Source organism: Chenopodium quinoa, unplaced genomic scaffold (assembly GCF_001683475.1).
Source record: "Chenopodium quinoa cultivar QQ74 unplaced genomic scaffold, ASM168347v1, whole genome shotgun sequence".
NCBI classification, from domain to species: Eukaryota; Viridiplantae; Streptophyta; class Magnoliopsida; order Caryophyllales; family Amaranthaceae; genus Chenopodium; species Chenopodium quinoa.
This window is the reverse complement of record NW_018742204.1, coordinates 12,636,545-12,662,773: the sequence shown is the minus strand read 5'-3', so window position 1 is coordinate 12,662,773 and position 26,229 is coordinate 12,636,545. Positions and strand designations below refer to the sequence as shown.

Below are 26,229 nucleotides of genomic sequence, written 5' to 3'. Positions count from 1 at the left end.
TAGCTAAGAAAAACCCTTTATTTTATTATGGTCCCTATAGTGGGATTCGACCGATTTTGGTCATGGTTTGAGGTGTTTTCTGGATATTGAGAGTATTTAAGTTTTTATACTTGCTGGTTTATTTTCGAATTACCCATGTCCAAGTAGGCTAGGTATAGAACAAAGAGCACGACACACTTATTGTTTAGACGAGTTTATTGTGTAAAGGATTGTATTGTTATTCTAGGTTTAGTTGATAAATATTATTTTAAGCGTACAATGTGTAATGTACTTTCGAATTATATTGATTGATTGATGAGCTAGTAATGTTAATTAATTCATTATTCTTTGTATTGTGATATGTGGTTAACTCATGTTTTTTGCTGACGTGTTGTATGTTGTTTTTGTTGTGCTGCTTGTGTTTGTGGCAATGTTTTTTTTCTTGTGGTGGCCCCGCGATGATCTATTTTGGAATTTGCCCTCGGTGGTGAGCAATCAAGTTTGTCTAAAGAGGTTGATAAAGTGATCATAGCTAAAGGAGCTCAAGTGTTTCGATTAGTATGCTATAACGACTTTGTAAATTATAGTTGTATAAATAGCTCACTTAGTTTTATTGAGTTATAATTATTGGGATTTTGTAAGCTTTACCAGTTGACAAGTTGTCGAGAGTGGCAAATACCTTCGACATAGGTGTATGCTTCCGCACTTTTATTTAAAGTTTGTTTGTTTTTCTTTAATTCTTGTTTATTACTTCCTCCGTTTCTATTTAGTTGATGCTTTTGATTTAGGCACATATATTAAGGAGAGGAGAGAGAGTGAGAGAGAATGAAAAAGCAAGTGGGGTTGCTTGTAAATGTAAGGTAAAAATTTTACCCAAAAAGGAAACATGTCAACTAAAAAAAATTCCTAAAAAGGAATACGTGTCAACTAAAAAGAAATGGAGGTAGTATTAGTTTGTAAATGGAAGGTGTTACAAAACTCATAATAATAACAACATTGATGTGATTAAAATTTATGCTATATATATATAAGAATAAGGACCCTCATAGTTTTTTATACGATATTTGCGGGTTAGACACTTTGAGTGTGAGGGGGGAAGGGTAAGAGATTCTCACCCTAAAAGTGCCTCTAACGGAGATTAAACCTCCAACTTTAAGGTTAAAAGGTGCAATATCTCCCACTAGATAAGGAGGAGTGCCCAGTTTATCTCAACGATAGACATAAGTTGTAAATCGGATGGCAGTAAATATTTCGAAATCAAAATGGGCTAGATCATTTCAAATTTGCTAGATTATCTACATGTGTAAAAGTAAATAAAGTTTTCAGAAACACATGCTATTCTTGATAACAAACGACCGCTTGTTCCCTTTTGACGAACGTTTTCTAAATTCTAACCATGGTTAGCTGCAGTCCTCGTTCTTTTTTCCCCAAAATTCAGAGATTGAACTGTAGAAGCAAGGGAAGTCGAAACCCTAAATTTTTTTCCCCCAAATTTGTGCTATCTTCATACTAAATTGGAGCTGCTCGATAGTCGATTGAAGCTCGAAGATGTCAATTTACTGAAGCTTGAACTGGTTCGCCTAATCACAAAAGGTATGTAATTAGAATATACAATGTAATCGTATTTGAATTATTCGGATCTTGTTGTTGGGTCTTATGCGATATAGAACTTCGTGTATTCCACATTTTAGGAATTGAAGGGTATTGTTAAATGTATTTGGTTGTGTTGGGGAGTTAGAAGCTGCTTATGTATATGTTCAGATTTTCATATTAGTGATGGAGTTCGACCTTTAAATTTCCCAATTGAATGTTTTTTTTTCTTTTTAGTGTGCAATTAAACAAATTATGTCCTTCTGTATGTGTCAGTATTCTATATTAGTGTTGCATTCTGACTTCCGAGTGTTGAATTAGTGTATAATTAAATATACAATAGCGCTAATGGTGTGTTCTATTAGAGATGAATAAATGTACTATTGCATTCCCAATACAAAGTTCTGGTGTCCTATTTTGTGGTGTCATATTTTGTGATTATTAATGAAACCTTTAAATTCCCCAATTGAAGGGTGATTATTAATGAGACCTCCTTTAATATTCAGATATGATGGAGAACCTTGATAGGGGAAGTGGAGTGGATGTTTGTGGTCTAGGTGTCGAAGTAATGCCACATAGAGAAGTAGTTGACTTTGAAGATGGGAACTCTCCTGACATGCAATGTATGGACCTAATTGCACATGCATCTCTACCTCCAACAATTGAAGATGGACTTGATGGTTGTGTTCAAGGTGAAACATGTTATAGGATCCCTACCCGTACAATACAGACTATGCACACGGTTGTATCTAGTAACAAAATCAGTGTTGTTAGTGTAGTCGAGGAACCTAAGGAGGGCATGATTTTTAAAACTTGGCAGGATGTTGAAGCCTATTATAAGAAATATGCTGAACAACTTGGGTTTGGTGTCATCAGCGTTCAAGGTTCATTCTCTAAGAAGGATAAGGAAAGGAGGGGGACTACATGGAAGTGTGAATGTTGGGGGAGACCGAACATGAGAGCAGTGAAAGCGGCAAAGAAGAGGGCTAAATCAATGGAAGTTGCTGGCTGTAGTAATTTAGTTGGAGGGGTTATTGCGGAGCCTGAGTTGAATTGTTGCAAAAGAAAGTCCAAAAAGTGTGAGTGTGGTGCTAAGATTTATGCTAGTGTTAATGACGATGGTGAGTGAGAGTTGATAAATGTTATTTTGAAGCACAATAACCATGATTTACTCCCAAACGGAGCGAAGTTGGTGAAAAAGATAGAATGAAGCAAATGACATCCACTTAGGGATGACAATTAAATCCGATTTCGATTCGAATCCGATCCGATCCGAAGGAAAAAATCCGATTCAAATCCATTTAAAATTAGTCCGAATCTGAATCCGATAAAATAGATCCGAATCCGAATAGGAGGTGGATCGGACTTGGACCCTACGCAAATTTCGATGGAGTCCGATCCGAGTCCGAATCCGAGAGTATAAGCATATGCTCTATAACTTGGGACAATTATTTGCTTGTTTTGTAGCAAAATTTTGTTGTGTAACTTAGTTTATAATTTAAATATGTTATGTTTATACTTTAATTGGTATGACAATACAAGCAATTATAGGTATATATATGACATTACAAAAAATAAAAATAAAAAAATATTCAGACCATTTCGGAGGTCCGAATAAACGGACCGTATTCGGCTCCGACAATTACGAGTCGGATCAGATTCGGACTTGGATTTTTCGGATTCGAACTCGAATTCGGATCCAAGTCCAGGGTCCGTTTACTAAACGGATCGGATTTGGATTTAGCCACATCCGACCCGAATCCGATCCGTTGCCATTCCTACATCCACTGTTAGGAAGAGGTTGGTGAATTATTATAATGAGGGGGTACCCGTATCTCGTATACATGGCTGGACTGCTATTGAAATGGGAGGGGTTGAGAACATGTCGATGACGGTTAAGGATTTCCAACATGAGGTTTACAAGAAGCGCCGCCTTAGGATGGAAGGTGGGGATGCGACTGCTATGATGTCATAATTTGAGTATATGATGGCCGATAGTCAGAATTTTTTTCATGCTAATCGTTTAGATGAAGAAGGTCGGTTAAAAGATGCGTTGTGGGTTGATGCTCGTAGTCGAGCTGCTTATGAATACTTCGGGGATGTAGTGTGTTTTGATGCTACATATTTGACCAATGAGCATGAATTGCCGTTTGTGAATATTGATGGGGTCAATCACCATGGACAGTCTATTCTATTGGGGTGTGCATTGGTGTCTCATGAAGGCACAGATACGTTTAGATGGATTTTTCGGCAGTGGCTGTGTTGCATGGGGAATAAATCCCGGCCGGTATCCTTACAGATCAAGTTGCTACGATGCGTAAGCCGCTAGAAGAAATTATGCCAAACACTATACACAGGTGGTGCATCTGGCATATCATGTCGAAATTCCCTTACAAGCTTGGAAAATGCTCGATGTAAGTGATCTTATTCATGTCTTTAACTGTTATATGTCATGTTGACTTTTTAATCTTGTTTGAGATTAGCTGATATATAGTAGAGTATGTGGTTTATGGTGGATATATATACACTAGTAAGGGTATCAAATCAATGTATTACCTTGTATAAAGTGTATAAATTTAGTTTTATTCTGTCAAGTAAGTACTTGTAAATTATGGTGTTATGCGACTAAAGCTAGTGGTACTAAAGGGGGTCACTAATTGTTCATTAGTTTCATTAGCTAAGTTTCTTTACTCAAAGTAAATAAATCATCAACTGCCATATTTAAGCCTCTATATTGTCTATAGTGGCCTCTAAATCAGGTTAATGTTTTCAATGATAACCAACTTATACATAAGTGGTGAACATTGTATGACTTAAAGGAAAAAAAAGTAGATATATAAGAAGCAGGTAAGTGAACTATGGTTACTGTGTAATTAAACATACCCCTCCTGTAATATTGCACGTTTAATTACAATTGTGGTTTATGTTATATATATATATATATATATATTCTTTGTTTTGTGGTTGAGGTTATGAATTTTGACATTTATTAGGTACAATGAGTTTAAGAATAAGCTAAAAACTGTGATATATGAAAGCTTCACTGTGGATGAGTTTGAAGAGAACAAGTGTGCATTGATTAAGTAGTACAAGCTGGAAAACAATGAGTGGTTGACTTATATGTTCAAAGAGAGACATATGTGGGTTCTGGCCTTCGTGAAAGAGTTCTTTTGGGCCGGTATGAAAACTACTCAAAGAGTAGAGAGCATCAACAGTTTTTTTTGACGGCTATGTGAATCGGAAAACCAAGTTGCATGAATTTCCTAGACAATATAACAGAGCAATGACAAAACGCGTCCAAGATGAAACTGATGTTGATAACAACTGCTCCAAGTATGTTCGTAGGCTAGTGAGTGGTTTCAAGCTGGAGAAGTTGTTTCAACAGGTATACACTGACACAAAATTTCAAGAAATACAGACTGAGCTTTCAAGACTTCTGTATGTTTATTGCCGTGATGAGAAAATGTTGTCCAAGATAGTTGTTTAGAATCTAGTTGAAGATAGAGTATGGATTGTTCCTCAAGGATACAGGGAGGAGATAATAACTGATCGCCGAAGGTTCTATCGTGTCACGTTTGACAGTGTGACCAAAGAAGTGTCATGCGATTGCCGGAAATTTGAAACGTTTGGGATCTTGTGCAAACATATGTTCCGGATATTTGATCAGAACTTGGTTTTTGATATACCTGAGAAATATATACTCACGTTGTGGCGGAAGGATGTAAATCGGAGGCATACAAGGATTAAAGTCCCTTACCATGATCCGTCTCACTGGGCACAAGTGAAGAAATTCTATAAAATGTTAATCACTTTTGAAACTATATTTGATCTTGCTGCATCCGTTGATGATGAAACTGTTCACCATGTCCTGAATTCTCTAAAAAAGCTACAGGGTGAAGTAGCCGCGTTGAAGTAGAAGAAAGATCTTCTCAAAAAAGCTGAAGAAGTTTCTCACTTCCCTGCTGATGGCTCTTAAGTAGAGCAACAGTCATGTGGTGTGGGGTCAACAGCTGCTTCAGTTCAAAAACCATATAACCCCCCTAACTCTAACGACACTCCAACAGCTGCCCAAGAACCTGTAACTGACCTGTCTGTTGATGTTGATAACATCCAGTGGTCTGAACAACATGCACCACCTAGTGCCCCAAAGAACTCGGTTGTTCTTGATCCAATTCTGAAGAAGAAGCGTAGACGGCAACCAAAAGGTAGCAGGAACAAAACTCACGTAGAAACTAGCTACAAAAAAGGCAAAGCCGAAGGAGAAACAACCTGACGTATGCTTTATAATAATTTGAATCCTATCTCTTTTACCAGATAAGTGCACTTGAATAACTTAAGGGGCCGTTTGGTTTGCAGAGGGGAATCACAATGGAATGAAGAAAGGGAATGAAGGAGAAAGGAATGGATTCCCTTGATTTTTTCTAGTTTTTTGGTTGTGTCCAGGAAACGGAATGAACTACTCATTGATTCCCTTTGTGACTGTTTGGTTCAAGCCAGGGAATCAAATTTTGAGTTATTAAATTCTTTTAATTTTTGTTCAAAAATAACTTGTTATTATTTGATAAAACCTGTTTCTTCATGAAACTTGAAGAACCTGTTTTTATTTTTATTTTTGTAAAAAATATGCCATCAACCTGTATCATCTTTTCCTGTAATATGTAAAAAAAACATAATATATCTCCAAATAATATCTTTCTAGCTCTATTGATTACAAATCCAAGTAATCACCTCTTGGCGAAAATAATACCAATGCAAAGTACGTGTTCCTAAATAAATGTTCATACCAAAAGTGTTCTAATAAGATTAACATTCAACCTAAGTATTTGCTAATAATCCTTTCTAGATAAAGTTCATGCCAAAAGTAGTAGCTTGTGAATAAAACCTAATTAAAAACCATACATGAAACCACCACATAAGATTTAAGCATCACCATTTCCACTTCCTCGTAGAAGACTCTTAACATAAGCACTTTTCAAAACGTCGGGACACTTTGAAAATACCATGAGCTTGTTTGGTTGTGCGGTTAGAATGTTAGCCACTTCAAAAACTTGGGATTCCGTGACACCTTCTAAATTGAAAGAGAGTAGTTCCTCTAGCACTTGCTCACTCTTTTCAACTAATTTTTGCTCTCTTTCATCCGCATGTTGTTCACGATCATCAGTGCGTGCCATCACATTTGCCATAGTGGAAAGATGAACATTCATGTCTTTCATGAATGCTTGTAAGCTAGCCAACTCATTACTTCCAGCTCCACCTTTTTCTTTCTTTTTTTTTTTTGGAAGTTTTTTCAGTCTTCATCTTTTTTGAAGGAGGAAAGGTAACGGTATGAGTGACATTACCACTAGCAGCAACTCCCTTATCATCACTTGAATAGAGTAAAACCTGTGGGGGGCTGGTTTTCCAGTTGCATAATTCTTGCCATAAACATTCATGAGTTCATGGAAGTGGGGAAATGAAACTCCATACAAGTTTTTGCAGCTTGGATGTTTCTGAAAAACACAAAAATTCCCAAAATGCTCAAATATACAACATCATGAGGTACCTCAAACATAATTTAAATGACATTCCACATAGGAGTTCTCATGCAAATAAATGTGATAATGACAGGGGCTAAGCTTATGGGAGCACAATATATAAAGGACATAACAATATAATCAAATATAATACAACAGAGGATAGATAAATGAGCATAATCCTGCATATTATACCTTATTTCCCTTCCATAACATAAATGATCATAATGTTTACAGGGACATCGCTTAATAGCCAAATCCTTGTGTACAGGGAGATTCTTACTCTACACTATTATAATAATTTCTCAATTATAAGTAACATCACAGCCTGAACACCATGAAGCCTTACCCTTAGTTTCTGTTTCATAATGTTTCTCATAGTGGCAGGTTAGTCTAAAGCTCTAAACTATAGTTCCTATTCAAAACATAGTTCCTGCTAGCACTACAAACAAAATCATGAAATCAGATTTTTTTTTAAAAAAAACTGATGCGCTTGTATAAATAGTTCCTGCTAACTATAGTTCCTATGCTTGCTTGTATAAATAGTCCTTCAAATCTTTATAAAAATAGCAAAAATGCTAAGCATCCACAACCATTGGAATATAAACAAAAATACCAAGTATTCAAAATAAGAGTTCATGACCTTAAAAAAGTTATCATACCTTGCAAAACTCATCATAAACAGCCCGGTCCACAGAAACCATTTTTTTTGGAATCATCCCAAACAAATCCACTTGTATTTAACGTAGTAGAAATAGCCCTAAACTTTGCTCCAAGTGTCTTTAGTCGAGAATCGATGTGTGGCATAGCCTTCAACCCACAACCAGAAAGAGCCTTACCTATGATCTCCTCTAAGCAAACCATGTAGCCACTTCTGAACCCATTTTCACACTTTCAATGAGGATCAATAGCTAGCTCTGACAATACTTCTACAAGAACTTTATCTTCTTGAGCGGTCCAAAATCGTTTATTTTTTCCCTTTCCACCTCCACTACTTTCATCCATCCTACTAAAACATTTGAACCATATTAACATGTCAAAATAACATTGCATATATATAAAAATGAAATTAACAAACAAAATATTCAATACAAGTACATAAAGGAAATTATTATAAGTCCAACACAACATCCATGACTTAGTACAACAATAAAAAAAAAACACGAAATTGAAATAAAGATACAAGTCTCAAGTTCAAATAACAAATACAATGTTGTTTAATAAACAATAAAAATATCACAAAGTAACTCTGCGGTGTCTAGTCCTCCAATCATTGAACATATTTTGGGCCATTGTATTTTGAAAATTAGTCCATGGATCGGTTACAGCAATGGAGGTTATGTACTCCACATCATCTTCATCACTAGCATTACCATCATCATCATCACTATCACTTTCCTCAAACAAGTCATCATCATCAAATTCTTCAAGCATGTATCTTTTTACCAAGTTATGTAATAAGACACAAGCAAGCACAATTCGACCATGAGTTTGTAACCTAAACCAAGAAGGACTTCTAAGAATTCCCCATCTTCCCTTGAGTATCCCAAAGCATCTCTCAATCACATTTCTAGCTTTTGCATGCCTTAAGTTGAAATATTATTCGACGGTTTAAGGTTGACGGGGGCCATTATTCCATTCTCTAAGATGATAAAGATGCCCTATATATGGTGCAAGGAATCCCTCTCCATTAGTATATCCTCCGTCACATAGATAATAACAACCTTGACAATTTTTTTTTTAAAAATTACTCTCTTATTAAGTCAATTTCAAATAAAGTCTACTACGTCAATCAAATTACCTTTTGGAACTTTCAACCCATTAGGCCTAGAAATAGCATCTTGAAGAATCTGACCATCATGTGCCGATCCCTCCCAACCAGGTAAGACATATATAAATTCCATTTCGGGTGAGCATACTCCTAGTACATTCATAGCAAGGGTACCTTTTCTAGTGCGATATTTGGATCGATCTTCACAAGGAACATTAACTAGAATCATTGTACCATCAAGGGCACCTAATGAGTTCTACAAAAACAAACAATATCACTTTAAATTATGTAATATTCTCTCTATTTTATCTCAAATTAAAGTGTTGGTTTTTTAATTTACCTTGAAATATTTCCACCTTTCATCGTCGCAATCCTCTTGTATTGGAGTTGGTTTCTTAAGAAGAATACTATGTAACTTTAACATTGCTAACAAAAAAGAATGAAATTGTCTACTAATAGTTTCACCACTTCTATAAAAATGTGCACCAATCATTCTATTTTTCTTATCGTGAGCTAATGTGTATAAGAAGCCCGCAACCATCTCTTCCAAACATGTGTTTCTTGTTTCATTGAATCCACCAATATCTCTAACCATTTCTAAAAGTACACCAAATGTGTATCGATTTATACGAAAATAGTTCCTACACAAAGTGTCACTTTCTCTAATCATTCTATTCAAGTTGTGCAATCTCATTTTCCTTCTATTTTTTTTATCTAGCTTAAGATAATGGGAATTGTATATAGTTTTTCTCATTGAGTAACACATCAAATTTAGCAACACAACACAATTAATCATAGTAATTATGAACCGAATAAAGTCCCAATTTCTCTTCCTTTTCAAAGAAGTATCAATTCTAGCCATTTTCTGTAGAAAAGAACATCAACAACAACATATCATTGACTAATTTACATATCATTTATACTCAAGATATATAAAAATCTCAAGCTAAACAAATATATACATATACATGAACATTAGTATATATAAACATCAAATTATCATTCATTCAAGGAGGAAAAAAAATCAACAAATATACATTGTTTCGTAATTCACAACCAAAAAAAAATCAGTATGGTAAACCCTTCAAATCGCAACACTGAACAACAAATTAACATCAATCACTATGGAGGTGGCTGATAACGTGAACAATTCCTCAAGAATTAGGAATAATGTATAAATTACCCAACAATTTAAGAATAAAACAAAAAAACAACATGATTAAGGTAGATCTAGAACGAAAACATGAATATTACGGTCGCCAAAGATCGTAGCTTGTGGGGATCGGCCGGATATGGTCGCCGGTGTACAATCTCAGTTGGTTGTCGTGGTGGCCGGAGCTCCGGTGAGGGGTGACGGCTGCTGGGAATTTTTTAGGGTAAGAGAGGAGAGAGAGTGATGGGTAATGAGAGGGGAATGGGAATGGTAAAGTTGGAGGGGGGAGGGAGGGGAATGGGTGTAAAAGATATTTGGGTAAACACAAAAATTAAAAAGGGTAAAGGAAATGATAGATGATGACAAATAAATAACAACAAAGGGAATGGGGCCTATTCATTCCCTTTCCTTTTGATTATACCCCCCAACTAAACGGCCCCTTATTGTTTGTTATTTTGCAGCCTGCTGCTCAATTTATTCTCGACACCTACTACCCATCGTCTTTTAACGGGAATTTAATGGTAAACCCTTATTCTTGTTATGGTTGTAATTATTCTACATTATAAGTTGCTATTTTTATAGATTTTTGTTAGTAATTCATAAATACATTCCTCCTTCCCAGGAAAAGAGGAAACGTTGGCTGGAAGAACATCATGTGGAAGAGAACATGGAGGAGAATGATGAGCCTAACGACGATGACAGTGAATGTAATCCTCAAATGGATGATGGTGGCACAGACAGCGGTGAGGATTCTTTTGAATTCTGAAATTATAAATTGGTATCTGGACAGACATGGCAGGATGAACCACAGTAGCTATTGAGTGACCAATGTACTTTTGAGGATTGTTTGTATGCCTTTTGTATGTCACAACGTTGAACTTATTGTTGTGCGCGTCCAATGACGGGGGTTTAGTTTTTGTCTTATCGATACTGTATTAGGAATGAGTAAAATCATATCTTACTCATGTTGGGTTTGTTTCCTGTGATTTTTGATTCATCTGTTGGCTTGTGCCTTTGCTTTTGAATCATTTTTAATCTTGAAATTGTTCGTTTGGGTTAGATATCATGTATAGCCCATTTCGAACATATAGAATTACTTGCTGGACTTTGACCCATGGCCCATACCAATTATGGGGTCTTTAAAAAGGCCGGTAAAAGAACCCATGGGTTGTGGCCTCAATTTTACAACAGTACAGATTAGATTAAGGGATCAACATGCATTCATTGTAAATGAAATGGGCTGGGCTCGAACATCATTTTGACCCAACCTCATTATTCTCCACGGCTGGCTGAACCATAGGAGGTGCTTAGGGGAATTGCACAACTCTTTGTGGAGAACTGCACTTGGAATCTTCATGTAATCACATAGCTCATTCCCCGCTATAGAAATATTCAACCTTATTGAATTCTAATTCAGACTTGGTTGTAGAGTTTACAGGTTTTAAGTACATTTTTGGATGTTTAGGGTGATATTGCACCACCTTCAACCTACTTGCGAGTTATAGTTGTGCATTTTGAGAGGTGATGGAATTTCGATTCCCAAACATGGTTGCTTAGGGGTAAGTAAGGTGTCTTCACTAATGAACTTTCATAAGCAATACGAGACACTACAAGTTGTTTGTGGGGTCCAAAAACACAGGACATGTCATATAGTTTAATTATTTTATATACTGATTTATTTATTGAGTTTATAAAAAATATATTTTTAAAAAATTATTAATGAAAATAACTAACTTATGATGTTGTTTTGTCATACACTGATTTGGTATTAACATGATTACTAAAGAATATTATTATTAAAATGATTAATACATTTAATAAAATATTGATAATTAGTATTAACATGCTAATTTTATTTAAATTACTAAATAATTTTAATAAAATAGATTAATTATTATTTTTACTTTATTTATCGAATTATTTTAAAAAAAAAATTAAAGATTCAATATCAATTTATTAAACTCATTTTAGAGATTTTACAAATAGATAAATTTTACAATAAATAAAGAAAAAGCAACTCTGCACACCAATAGGGGTTGGTTTAGTGCAATACAAGCTACCTCCCCTAGAGCCTACTCCTACTTCTAAAAAAATATATGAACAGTACAAAATCTACTTTTTAGATTACCCATGAACACTTTCTTTATTTTTCCGTAATAAGGCCGGTGCATAACTCAGACATTGTACTATCCTTTGCTTGTTATAAGGCTTATGCATGTGACTAGTTCTTGCTTGAACTTATCATCAATTTGATTTGCTATTTTCAACATATTTGCATTTTTCCATTGTTTCTCATTCAATGGCACATAGAGGTAAAAAATGCAACTGCGGCCTCCCTGTTTCAAAGAGAACTTCATGGACTCATGATAACCCAGGTAGGAACTTTAACCGAATAATTTTCGTCACGCAAATCAAGACATTAGATATTTAAAAGGGGTATTATAGTCTTTTCCTTAATTATTTTAACTTAATGAAATACTTTTTTAACGGTGTTAGTCACCGTTGGGAAAAAAACTAAACCTTGGGTGTACCGATGGGAAGAAAAAAATTTTGAAGTGTATCAATGGGAAAAGTCAAAACCACGGGTGTACCAATGAGAATTTCCCTTTTTTTTTATTTAGCTTACAATTATTTTTTCGTTGCATCTTAAAAAAAAACCGAAAACATCAATTGAATAAATGCATTTGAACAAATAGAAAATTAATTTCAATTGCTTAATGTAGCCTAATATTGGGAAAAGTAAAAAAAAAATTCATTCGATTCCACTTTAAATTTTATGCAATTATAAATTCATAAATTCAATCTCCCAAACTTGTAAGTTAGTCAATTTAAATCATACAATTAATTAAGCATTGATCTTGCAAAACCGTGGACAAAAAGACCTCATGTTTCCTTTAATGTTAAACTATAATCCGTCTCGACCATAAAATAGTAGAAATTAACCTAACAATAGGTAATTATTTTTATGATAAATCAACAATTTTATGTGGCTAGAACTAAGCAATGTGACCGTCTAAATATAATGTATTAAGTAGTAAATAGTAGCACTGAAGGCGTGCCTGCCAATTTAGGTATGTTGAGTATGGACCTTGTGATAATGTAAGTGTTATTGTGTGTTGAATTCTTTATTTATGTGATTATAACAATCCATATAGCAACGATAACAACTTAATAAAAATAGAACAATCCAAACAAGAATTTTAATACAATAAGTAGAGTTACAAATTAATAAAAATAACAAGTCCAAGGATCATGTATTCAAAATACACAAACATAAGTCAATGATCCATAGAGTTACTAATTAATAATAATAACAAGTCCAAGGATCGTGTATTCAAAATACACAAACATAAGTCAATGATCCATAGAGTTACTAATTAATAATAATAACAAGTCCAAGGATCGTGTATTCAAAATACACAAACAAAAGTCAATGATCCATAGAGTTACTAATTATTAATAAAAACAAGTCCAAGGATCATGTATTCAAAATACACAAACAAAAGTCAATGATCCATAAAGTTACTAATTATTAATAATAACAAGTCCAAGGATCATGTATTCAAAATACACAAACAAAAGTCAATGATCCATAGAGTTACTAATTATTAATAAAAACAAGTCCAAGGATCATGTATTCAAAAATACACAAACAAAAGTCAATGATCCGTAGAGTTACTGATTATTAATAATAACAAGTCCAAGGATCATGTATTCAAAATACACAAACAAAAGTCAGTGATCCATATAGTCATAAATTTGAAACTAGACGAGCAATTGATTAAAACCACAACCACGTCACTTTGCTAACTTGAAAGGATCAAGTGAATGTAATGTTTAATAGCGGTGGTTCTATAACTTCTAATTCAACAAGAACCTTTTCACTGAGTTCAATCTCTTCACCCGCATACATTTCTGAAACTCCTTTTCGGATAGAGCACTCTACAATCTTCTTGTTGTTGTCCGAACTTAAAGCGCATTGTTGCATGCCATTTCCGATGGACATACAGTACAACAGCAGTGGGGTCTTTAAGACCTTGGAAATGTTCTCGGGCAAAGGGTACCGAAATGTTCTGTACCACATTCAACATCAAAATAAGATAGAATAGTTATACACCAACAAATAAGATATGATAAACAAAAATAATAAGATAGCATAAACATTATTAACCAAGATATGATAACATTGATAATCTGTAACAGATAATAATAATTTCCTATAAACAGTGATGATATGAGTATTACGATCTTTGGTTTGTCAATGTAACCTTTGGTGAATGTGAATTTGAAGGAGGGTGGCTTAAAAAAAAGCTCCGTGGGCACATACTCTGTTGAGTCGGCATCACTTATTGCATCGTCATTCTCTATGATTACACGAGGATCAACAACTGTAATTTCTTTTTCGGAACCCCAAATCCTAACCCGATACAACATTTCATCCTTGTCCTCTAACAGTAACTCAATGTGGTCGAGAACGCGTAACTTGTTAGAGGTGACAAACTCACTCCAGCCTTCACCTAAAAAACCCTTGAACTTCCCAGGACCCTTAAAGACATGTCTCAACCGCAAGGGTACACTTTGTTCTCAGTACCGCGGTGAAGGTGTAACACACCTTTTGCACCATCTTTCTTAGCCCATATATCTTGTAGTTCCTTATTCATTCGGTTTGGAATAGGCTGGTAACATATAAAATTGCCCCGGTTTAGTATTAGCAATCAAATAGCCATCGCGATAATCTTATAATTGTATGGCAAATTCACTTCAATGTTAAACAATCGATGAGTATCGATTGTGAGTGAATTCAAATGCCCAAGCTGACATTCCTTTCCTATAGCACTTGCATTGTGTAGGAACATTAAGACAAGGTCAAATATTATTGAACTTATACTGTAATCGATAATGAATTGTAAATAGCCAAACAATAGGTACATTACATCATGAAAGAGATACTTAATATGGAGTGCATATAGCCAAAGTAATCCTAAACCAGGACAAAAATCACCCTGGACTTTTATACTCACGAACAAAAAGACTGACTTGTTCTTTTTCCTGACATATGATTAATTTATACAATTCATTTCCATATTCAGATTAGTATGTACTCAAGGTTCTTGAATAGCTAGCCAACACACTTCCTATTGAGCTAGGGTTGTCAGAATTTAGATTTTTTACTTTTGTGGTAGATCTAAAACAATAACACCCCTTTCTTACTTGTTTAAATGGAGTTAAGGGTAACTAGGAGATGATTATACAAAATTGAGTAACACAAACAAACCCCGCAACCCAAAACCCGCTAAAAATAGAGTAAATACTGCCCCCCAATTTGCAATTAACAGTAATTCTCAACCATCATAAGTTAATGGGCACTTGAAACAACTGATTATTGCACTAACTTTGGATAATTCGACAATCAATTGACAAATATAATTGCTAACAAGTTGCATGTATAGTTAAAGCATTTTCGAACAAGAGAGCAACCCTCTTTCACTATGAACATAAAAACCAAAATACTATCAAATTTCAACTGAATTATGTTATCAAATAGCAGAATAATACATTCTAGGAACAACCATAACGGAAGTGAAAGGAAATGTAAGGGAAACATACCTGATCAGAGCTGATAGTAATCGAATTTGAGCTGGGCCGGCAAAAGGGGAAGTGGAGAAAGTGCTTTTAGTAGATATTTGGGGTAAATTTGGTGGAGTTAGGGTTATTTTAAAGTGAATCTAATAAATTAATAAAGAAAATTGCAAATTTATAAATAAAGACTAAAATTGGAACTTACTAGTGTAACTGATAAATTGTTTAATATATACAATACTAATATTGAGGATAAAAATTATTACCTTTAAATATTAATATAGTGCATATTTAATCCTTCAAAATGTTAAAACATATTTTAACTCTTTAAGGAACTCAATAAAATTTCTTCATGCTTAACTCACCAAATACACAAGCCATATATAGAGGCTACCAAACAACAAATAATAAGCCTAAAAAAATTTAAATAAATGTCGTGATAAAACCCAGTAACAAACCTGTTAATTGCTAAATTCATTTGACTTAACGTAACATAATGTAACATAATACTCCTAAAATTACTGGACCAACTATGGACATTAGGGGTGAAAGTTCGGTTTGCGGTTTGGATTATAGCCTAAACCGAATCCAACCCGACTTAATTTAATTTCGGAAATCTTAATTCGATTCCAAACCAATTTAAGATTCAATCCAATCCAAACCAAACCAAATTAATTTGGTTTTTCAAATTAGGATCCAATCCAAACCGAAATTTGTTCCCTTCTTTTGCAACATTCAAACCCGAAACCCAAATTTCACCCACAAAATTCCTACAATCTTTTCTTGTTAACTACATTCTTTGTGACAGAGTAAGATATTGAGAAAGGAGAACTGAAAATTAGGTTTTTTTATTTTTTATTTTTTTTAAGTTTATATATTTGAAAGGATAAAATGGTTGGATACTTTGAAAAAAAAAAAATTGGCTTAAAGTAATGGGTCAAATTTGGTATGTAATTCGGATTTCGGTTTTTTAAACCCCAAATAAAATCCAATCCGTGGTCCATACTTTTTAATTTATCCAAACCGATCCAACCCGAATTCTAAAAATATTCACACCTCATTACTAATTCGGTTTGGTTTTCGGTTGGATTCAGTTTTAATCCGAATTACTTACACCCTCTAATGGACATACTCACGAAAAACAACATAAGAAATCAAAAGTAGTAAAATAAATCATAACCAAAAAAAATTAAAAAAACAAAACACAAGGCATGAAAAATGTGGTCAGGTGGTCTCGAACCCAAGATCCAAGAGAGGAGCCTCGTGCTCTATTAAACACTCCCTTACTTTGTTTGATAAAAAATTGTTGTCTAACTTAAATCACTAACAGCAGAAAAACCTCAAATAACTGTGTTTTATACCAAAATAATAATGATTTACTTTAAAAACAAACAATAATTAACTAAATAATGATCTGTGACTTGTTCACTATAGACACCCATTTGTGTCTCCCCAAAACCAAACCCAGTGATGAATACCTTTTGCGTCGAATCATAATCAAATGAAGTGAAAGTGTGAAAAGTCTAATGTTGCAGTTATTAGTTTTTATAGAAAATCTTTCTTTCTGTTTTCGAAAAACCTACTCTATTTTATGAAAATAGCCAGTCCAGTTCAGTTTGGTCCATGACGAGGGTCGAATAATGGTGTAGTTGGATGGGGCTCGAAAAGAGCTTTCCAACGATATATTATAAGCCTAATTCCGATGAATAATGAGGAAATTATGGCCAAATTACTAAACTGGGCCCAGTTTGGTTTTTATATACGGCCCAATGATTTAGAGGAAGGCCTATTATTAATTATCATTCCTAAAACTATTAGGATTGATTATAGTCTTCTAGAATTGTGTAGAAGGTTTTTTTTTTTTATCCTATTAGGATTAGGATTGATAATTATGTATATGAGTTTTACTTGGAATAAATTAAGTGTTTTATGTGAAAATACGATTTTAGCCTTCGTACGGATTTTACGACTCAATTTTATCGAGAAGTGGATTTCGCATTGAAAACGCGTTGAAACCTCTTGCACCCCCTAACAACAGGTTCGTCACCTGGCGCTGGTGACAAGTTTGTCGCCTAGCGATGAGCTCTGTCGTCGGCGACAGGATGTAATTTTATTCCTTTTCGAACTCTTACTCTTTTCTATCAATTTCGGACTATTTTCTTATAAATAGGGTCCTTGGACCTCCATTTTGAATCATCAATTCTCAACCAGAATTCTCTAATTTTTCTCTCTCTCTAAGCTAAAGCTTATTCTCTCCCTCTTTCTAACCAACCCTTTTACAAACACAATACCGCACTCATTAGCACTAAACGCACCTAGCCAAGTTCGAAGTTCATTCGCCCTAGACGTGAAAGGTTTTGATATTTCTGAGGGTCTGGTCCCAAATCCCTATTTAAATTATTTAATTTAATTGTTTGATTTATTATTTTCCTTGAAGTTACTAACGTGTGTATTTTGTTATTAGAAAGAGGTACGAGACATCGAAGTAAGTACTTTAATTGATTTATTGATCTTTAGATATAGAAAATCATATTTAGATTATTATTTTGATTCCTAGTATCATGTTAGGATGTTTTAATTTGTTGCTTCCTAGTATCATGTTTAGGGTAATAATTAAGTTTCTTATATCAATTATGATTTCTGTGATGCTTCCTATTTTCTTTCCTAATTTCATGTCAGTATCATGTTAGGGCTAAAGCTTTGATTTTTATTGTTTAGTAACATGCTAGGGTTTGTTATTAATCCTGTTAGTATCATGCCTAGGATCTTGCCAATATTATGCTTTAACATGATTATTTTAATTATGATTGTTATTTAATTATGATTATTATTATGATTATTATGTTGCTTGATATATATTTGTTGTTATTGCTTGATCACGCCTTTTATGCATGTTTAAAGGGAATTTGTACTTGTAATCACGCTTAATAAGATAATTAATAATCTTGTTTAGGCTAATTTGATTATAATTCAAGTGATCGCCAATAATTGGTTTATTTGTACATTAAATTCAACCAACATAGATAAACAGGTTTAGGGTTAACTTATTGATTGCATGGTAGTCAGAAAGCGCACATGAATACGAGAAGAATAATATAGAGGCCTATTATTAGGGCAGGTTTAATCTCATTTAGGATGGATTTGTACCTTCATTCCCGAACTTCCAATTTTGGTTCTAGACCTATTGGAGTTAACGATCTCCTGGATCGTTAAGGGGTGTAACCTTCACCCTGTGAACGGTTTCCAAGTTTCTAAAACTTGTTGGCAACTCTTTTGCTCTAGCTTTTTTCTCTTTGGACGTCACCATGCTTAAATGTATGATCACAGTGGGGTTCAACTTTGGGGTAATGCTTGAAATATTCCCTACATTCACTGATCAATGTCACATGAATTTTCATGGCATAATTGTTTTATCTTTTAAATTAAAAAAAAATAACAATATGATTTTTTAAAAAAAGTAAGAAAAAATACATTTACTTTAAATTGGCGCCAAACATATTTATTTACTAATTAGTGGAGTTGGCGCCAAACCAATTCACTATTCCCGCCCATGTACAGACAACAATAATAAATGTTGTTATAAAAGGCAACATGCAACCCAGCACATACTCCATCAAACACAACCCTTTCATTAAGTAAAAATTCTCCCTTAAATTTCAGTATCTACTCATCAATTCTCAATATGGATAATACCTCCCACATACAAATAAATCCATCTTCCATCAAGCCTATCAAACGCAAGTCAAATTTTCTCGAAACATCTAATAGCCAATGCACCAACAAAAAGCTTCGGGTCATTGCAGTACCAATTGTTTGGTGTTAGCAACTAGAGCAAAGAGCATCTAATCAAGTGTTTGGTGTTAGCCAAATGGGGCGTAGTCTGGCAGGCGTGTTGCAGTCTAGAAGGGTAGGTGTTTGCTGGGGCCATAGACGTCAAGAATGAGTACAAGTCTGATAGAGGGGAAATATATGTTTTATAGAATTGTAGGCACATGGCTCGCCAATCTTTTCTTCAAAACTTATGCAAGCTTATTGAGATGAATATGCCTGATACTATATTTCTAACAGAAACACGAGTCTCGGTTGAAATGGCTAGGATGATTAGCCAAGATTTGAATGCATTCTGGATTTACGAAAAATCCATTATAGGGTTGATTAAAGGTGTCGTGATAATAACTTTTACAAAGTCTTTGAAGTTCCAAATTTCAGAAGACGGTGGACTGAACCGTATATCTTGGCTTGTAGTCCATGAAGACAATGGCCAGTAAACCGAAAAGAGCAAGGTCGCACAATTATCCCAATGAAATATATCTATAAGCCTACTTGTAGACACCCATTTGTGTCTCCCCAAAACCAAACCCAGTGATGAATACCTTTCATGTCATTTGATTATCGAACAAGGTGAAAGTGTGAAAAGTCTAGTGATGAGGATGTTTTTATTAAAATATATCTTCTTTTTGTTTTTGAAAATATTTCTTTTCTTACCCTATTTATGAAAAACGTGCATTCTAGTTTAGTTTGGTCCATGATAAGGGTCCAATAATAGTTTAGTTGGATAGGGATCGAAAAGAGTTTTCCAACAATATATTATAAGCCCAATTCCGATGAATAATGAGGAAGTTATGACCAAAATACTAAACTAGGCCCGGTTTGGTTCTTACATATGGCCCAATGATCTAAAGGAGTGCCTATTATTAATTATCATTCCTAAAGCTATTAGGATTGATTATAGTCTTCTAGAATACTCTAGAAGGTTCTCTTAAATCCTAATGGAGTTAGGATTGATAATTATGTTTCAAAGAGTTGGAATTGAAAAAAACTACTCCTTTTGAGAATCCTTGTTTTGTACAAAATGGAATATATTCATATATTATTTTTGTGCTACATAATATTTGTCCAAATTTTATATGGCTGGATATATCTTGAAATTATCTTTCCAATGATATATTATAATATTAAATCTGAGCTATAACGAAAAAGATATGAATGGAATATGAAACTCTAACCAAAATTGATACCCATCTACTATTTTGGCCATATCTTTTTATCTACAAAATGTTTTAATTTGATTCTAATTGGATTGGAAAGTAGACTTCAAGAGTTTTCCATATAAATATTATATGCCTTATTTGGACTTCTGGATCAAAAGATATGATAAAAACAAAATCCGCAAAAACTGTCTTGCAGCGCCGGACAACAGGCCTGTCGCGCAGCGAAAGAGGCAGTTGCGGCGACAGCGTCGTGTTTTATTCCTCTTCAAACTCCGATTCTTTTTTTATCAAATCCGAAATATTTTCATTATAAATAGCGTTATTAGACCTCCGTTTTTTTAATCAACTCTCAACCAGAACTCTTTAATTCTCTTCTCTCTCTAAGCTAAAGCTTATTCTCTCTCTCCCTTTTTCTAAGATTAGCCTTTTACAAACACAATTCCTCATACATTAACACTAGACACATCTAGCCAAGTTCAAATTTTCCTTCTCCCTAAACGTGAAAGGTTTGATATTTCTGAGGGTTTGGTCCCAAATCTCTTCTAAACTTTCTTAATCTCTATTTCAATTATTTAATTTAATTCTTTGATTTTATATTTTCCTTGAAGTTACTAACGTGTGTATTTTGTTATTAGAAAGAGGTACGAGGCATCCAAGTAAGTGCTTTAGCTGATTTTTTGATATTATGATATAGAAATCATGTTAGGATTGTTGTTTTGATTCCTAATATCATGTTTAGGATGTTTTCCTCAGAAATCATGTTAGGATGCTTTCCTTAGTATGATGTTTAGGGTAAAGAATATAATGTCAATTATAATTATTAAGAATGCTTCCTATTTTCTTTCCTAATAGCATGTTAGTATCATGTTAGGGCTAAAGCTTAGATTTTTAATGTTTAGTGACATGCTAGGGTTTGTTATTAATCTTGTTAGTATCATGCCTAGTATCTTGCTATTGTTATGCTTTAACATAATTATTTTTATAATTATTATGATTATTATTGTTATAATAATCATCATTATTATTATTATTATTATTATTATTATTATTATTATTATTATTATTATTATTATGTTGCTTGATAATTGTTATTGTTATTGCTTGATCACGCCTTTTATGCATGTTTAAAGAGAATTGGTACTTGTAATCACACTTAATAAGATAATTAATAATCTTGTTTAGGGTTAATTTGATTATAATTCAAGTGATCGCCAATAATAGATTTATTTGTGCATTAATATTCAACCAACATAGATAAACAGGTTTAGGGTTAACTTAATGATTGCATGCTAGTCAGAAAGCGCACATGAATACGAGAAGAATAAATTAGAGGTCTATTATTAGGTCAGGTTCGGTCTCTTTTAGATTGGATTTGTACCTTCATCCCCGAACTTCCAGTTTTGGTTCCAATCCTATTGGAGTTAACGATCTCTTGGATCGTTAAGGAGCTCTTTTGCTCTAGCTTCTTCCCCTTTGGACGCCACCATGCTTAAGTGTATGATCACAGTGGGGTTTAAGTTTGGGGTAATGCTCGAAATATTCCCTACACTACTAAATGTATGAGTTTAAGAGTTTAGCTTAAACAAACATTGTAGGAAACGTTGAGCAGTTTGACCAATGTATTCAAACTTTTGTTTTTAATTTTTTAATAAAGTAGCGTTTTTTTAGGGTGTTTTAAACTTTTAGGCTATTAAAATAATCATGGACTATGGTACAATGTTGTTGTACCTTTTGTAAGGCCCGGTCCAGTTGTCCACCCGCCCATTTATGTAATATCAACAACTTCAGGTAAGAATGTGAAATTAATACCAAAGGCCCAAATGAATTCGTAGGCCCATTTCAATAATGTTGTAAATTTTGTATGGATTAGGTTCATTAGCCCAAAAACTTGAAGAAAAATGCCCAAATTAAAACCAGGGCCCAAATGATTTTATTGGCCCAATTCAACACATGGGCCTTGCAAAGGTCTCAATCCATCTTATTTGAACGGTAAAAACATATCGTCATAAATTGTTCATACAATTCTGGATTAAAATAAAACGAAACTCTTCAAATTTAAGATAGAAATGCATTAAAATTACAACAGATCAAGAACACTGACAATTCGTAAGGTTCTTACATATCGACTGACACTCTCTTTGAAATTCCTTGATTTATTGGCGTTTGATCTACTGTGGTTTAAGGACAAGGTTGTTATTGAGTATCTTCACACTCCATCCCAGCGTGGTAGAAATGGATTGTAATACTCCAACATTTAGCATCCCACACAATCCACCTAGCTGTGACAAGAATTATGTTAATGACAATAATGAAATGTAAAGTTGAAAATATTAACACAAAATAGACGAAATTCTTGAAGAAGAAGTAAAAATACCAAATTGTTTATTGCCTTCCAAGTTAAACATGGCATCCCCAAATGAAGGACAATAATCTGAAACCGTTGCAGTGAAATAAACAGGGCAGAACAATGACTGCTTGGCATTTTCCGAGTGAAGGTCGTGAATTGCAAAGGAAAAGACCATTGCGTTTTGAGTGGTTTAAAAAAATAGTAATCTCACACACTGGTAACAATGGGGAAACATATGGGGTAAAAATTTGAGAGTTTCCACCATAATTTCACCTCAAAGGATTTGCAGAAAGCTTCACCCTTACACTCCTATCATTACGAGCAAATGGTTTTTTTTTATCCTTTATTGCTATCCTCCTCTTTTTCAAAGTTGTCGTACGGCTACTGCCAAATCCCTCTACAACCTGTAAATCAAATTAAATAAAAATTAGATCATATATATGAAGACATTGCCACTGCATAAATACATAGTATTGTGATATACCTCGGCAGAGTCAACTGGGCCATTACTATCCCTAGCCATAACAGGGTGCTGCTCACCATACGCAGCGTCTAACATCTTCATCATTTACCATATAATAGATGATGATGTTATTAAACTCACAAATCATTCATCACGTATAAGAAGATCCTCACCCAAGGTGTCCAAAGTCTCCATTATACCTTAATACGGGGAAAGGTTCCCCATGACACCGAATCCCTATTTAACTTGTCCAAGTAGAAAATCTATAGTAGATGTAAGAAACGGAGTAATTAAATGTATAACTCAAACCAACAACACTATATAACAAGAATTACCACTAAGAACATGGTACAACCACACAACCCCTTGCAAAGCCAGATGCATAAACCCCCTAGCAAAACTCACGACACTTTTCATCAATCTATCCAACACAAGTTCACACCAATAAAAATTAGAACAATTTGAAGCACAAGTCAAGGCAGGAACAAGATCAGCAGCTAATCGTGGTGACTGAGTGGGGCATAGTGTAGGAGATTATAGGTACTACGCAGCGAAAAAACATGAATCATATTCATACAGTACCTAATCCCAAGATCTAATCACTAGTAGAAAAAACATTATGGGAAGCGGTTCAAACCCCCTAATGGGAAGCGGTTCTGAACCGCATGGGTTTAGGGGGCTTCCCAATTGCCATGTTAATGGCAAGCGGTTCAAAACCGCTTCCTATTTGGGGGGAATGGCAAGCGGTTTGGCGCCAAAATCGCTTCCCATTTCTAATTTTTTATTTATTTTTTATTTTTTTATATATAATAATTAATAGTAATAATATTACTAGTGACCTGTTTTGATATGCACATTAATCTGTAATTTTAAAAATTATTATTATTATTAATATTATTATTAATTAATATTAATAATTAATAATAATTAATTAAAAATATTACAAATTTTGGAATAATAATAATTCAATAACAATAAAATGCATAATAATAATAACATATATAAAAATCATAAATAATGTATAGTACTAATTACAAATAAGTAATATAATGTACATATGGATTTAATAAAAATAAAAAGATATAGTAACTAAATATTAATTGTTTATACATACAAAAAAAAAACTCAATCTCATTGATTATCTAACTAACACATATATATTATATATTCTACCTAGATGCCATCAAATGTCACAAAAAAAGCCCACATGTCGCGAATTTCATCAACTTCTTCCTTTGTCAAAGGGCCTTCCCTTTGAATCTTACAAACCTTTGAAAAGAAAAAAATACCAAACATTAAACATAATCATTCATATATTACATAAAATTCAAACTAATAATTAAAAAATAATAATGTACATATGTTAAATATTTCAAACATCATTCTAACTTGCCCGATTTAGCATTCTACTAAGTTTTAGGACGGCTTTTACCAAAAATCGCATATTTCACTACTACTTTGCCCAATTTCTACATTTCTTATCTAATGAACTATTTATCTATCATAACATGTCAATTACAACTAGTCTTAGGTGTGTTATGTTTGAAATCATAGCAACTTAGCATTCTACTAAGTTTTAGGACGACTTTTACCCGAAATCGCCTATTTCACTACTACTTTGCCCGTTTTCTACATTTCTTATCTAATGAGCTATTTATCTATCATACCATGTCAATTACAACTAGTCTTAGGTGTCTAATGTTTGAAATCATAGCAAATTAGCATTCTACTAAGTTTTAGGACGACTTTTACCAAAAATCGCCTATTTCACTACTACTTTGCCCGTTTTCTACATTTCTTATCTAATGAGCTATTTATCTATCATAACATGTCAATTAAAAATAATCTTAGGTGTCTAATGTTGGAAATCATAGCAACCTAGCATTCTACTAAGTTTTAGGACGGCTTTTACCCGAAATCGCTTTGCCCGTTTTCTACATTTCTTATCTAATGAGCTATTTATCTATCATAACATGTCAATTACAACTAGTATTAGGTGTCTAATGTTTGAAATCATAGAAAATTAACATTCTACTAAGTTTTAGGACGACTTTTACCAAAAATCGCCTATTTCACTACTACTTTGCCCGTTTTTTTACATTTCTTATCTAATGAGCTATTTATCTATCATAACAGGTCAATTAAAACTAGTCTTAGGTGTCTAATGTTTGGAATCATAGCAAATTAGCATTATACTTAGTTTTAGGATGGCTTTTACCCGAAATCGAACCGAAAAAAAGTAAAAACAAGTACCTCCTCAACTCGTCACCATCATCATCATCCATATCCTCATCAGAATGAAGGTTCTCATCAGGATCCATGATATGTGCACACCTACAGTAAACAAGCAAAGCATGTTGTTAGTCATCAGTAATGGCAATCAAATCTGAGGCACGAAGAAAGACAAACACTTACCCACCTTCTTTGGTTTCATAGCAAATTCACATATAATACTCTAAACAATTCATATATTTAGTTCATATTACATGCTTATACGTTGAAAATACAAAAAAATAAAACAGTTCCCGAAATAAACAAAGTTGTTGGAGCATAAGATATTTAGTAAATAAAACATGCATTAATAAAAGTACCTCATTCGTGTATTCCCTCATTGTGGTCAGATCGAATATAAGATCTATCATCATCTACATCAGTTGCTACATCAAGTGTAGGAGCAGTGAAAGGGGGATAATCATCAAATGCATCATATTCTTCCTCGTCCTCAACCTCTCCAACCCCTAAAATTCTCCTTTTGCCAGCCAAGAAGATGGACCATCTTGGATCGGACGGGTCAGTTACATAGAACACTTGCTTAGCTTGAGATGCAAGGATGAATGGTTCA

The 26,229-nt window shown here is 33.9% G+C and overlaps 2 protein-coding genes and 1 long non-coding RNA gene across 8 annotated transcripts; 1 reads left to right on the top strand and 2 right to left on the bottom strand.

The window, feature by feature from the left end:
* Positions 1–1,251: 1,251 nt before the first annotated feature.
* Positions 1,252–6,099, top strand: LOC110718846. 2 transcript variants are annotated; one of them, XR_002510984.1, is made up of 3 exons: positions 1,252–1,572; positions 2,076–3,983; positions 4,563–6,099. XR_002510984.1 is itself a non-coding variant. In XM_021897768.1 (2 exons), exon 2 carries the CDS (start codon positions 2,078–2,080, stop codon positions 2,696–2,698), a length of 621 nt encoding a protein of 206 aa, XP_021753460.1. In that variant the 5' UTR covers positions 1,252–1,572; positions 2,076–2,077; the 3' UTR covers positions 2,699–4,527. The 2 variants fall into 2 exon arrangements, 1 of the variants encoding a protein (XP_021753460.1); XM_021897768.1 differs by lacking the exon at positions 4,563–6,099 and having other exon boundaries at positions 2,076–4,527.
* A 145-nt stretch (positions 6,100–6,244) lies between these two features.
* On the bottom strand, positions 6,245–10,397 carry LOC110718818 (protein ALP1-like). 5 transcript variants are annotated; one of them, XM_021897747.1, is made up of 6 exons: positions 9,764–10,395; positions 9,194–9,732; positions 8,884–9,109; positions 8,033–8,091; positions 7,745–8,000; positions 6,245–7,058 (listed from the first exon to the last, which is right to left on the bottom strand). In XM_021897747.1, exons 1-5 carry the CDS (start codon positions 9,768–9,770, stop codon positions 7,977–7,979), a joined length of 855 nt encoding a protein of 284 aa, XP_021753439.1. In that variant the 5' UTR covers positions 9,771–10,395; the 3' UTR covers positions 6,245–7,058; positions 7,745–7,976. The 5 variants fall into 5 exon arrangements, 4 of the variants coding, with proteins under 4 accessions (XP_021753439.1, XP_021753444.1, XP_021753425.1 ...); XM_021897752.1 differs by having other exon boundaries at positions 8,033–8,088; positions 9,764–10,394; XM_021897733.1 differs by having other exon boundaries at positions 7,745–8,806; positions 9,764–10,396.
* A 3,269-nt stretch (positions 10,398–13,666) lies between these two features.
* On the bottom strand, positions 13,667–15,734 carry LOC110693082. Its single transcript, XR_002505556.1, has 2 exons — positions 15,614–15,734; positions 13,667–14,682 (listed from the first exon to the last, which is right to left on the bottom strand). It is a non-coding gene; the product is annotated as an uncharacterized LOC110693082 (long non-coding RNA).
* Between the last annotated feature and the right edge of the window lie 10,495 nt (positions 15,735–26,229).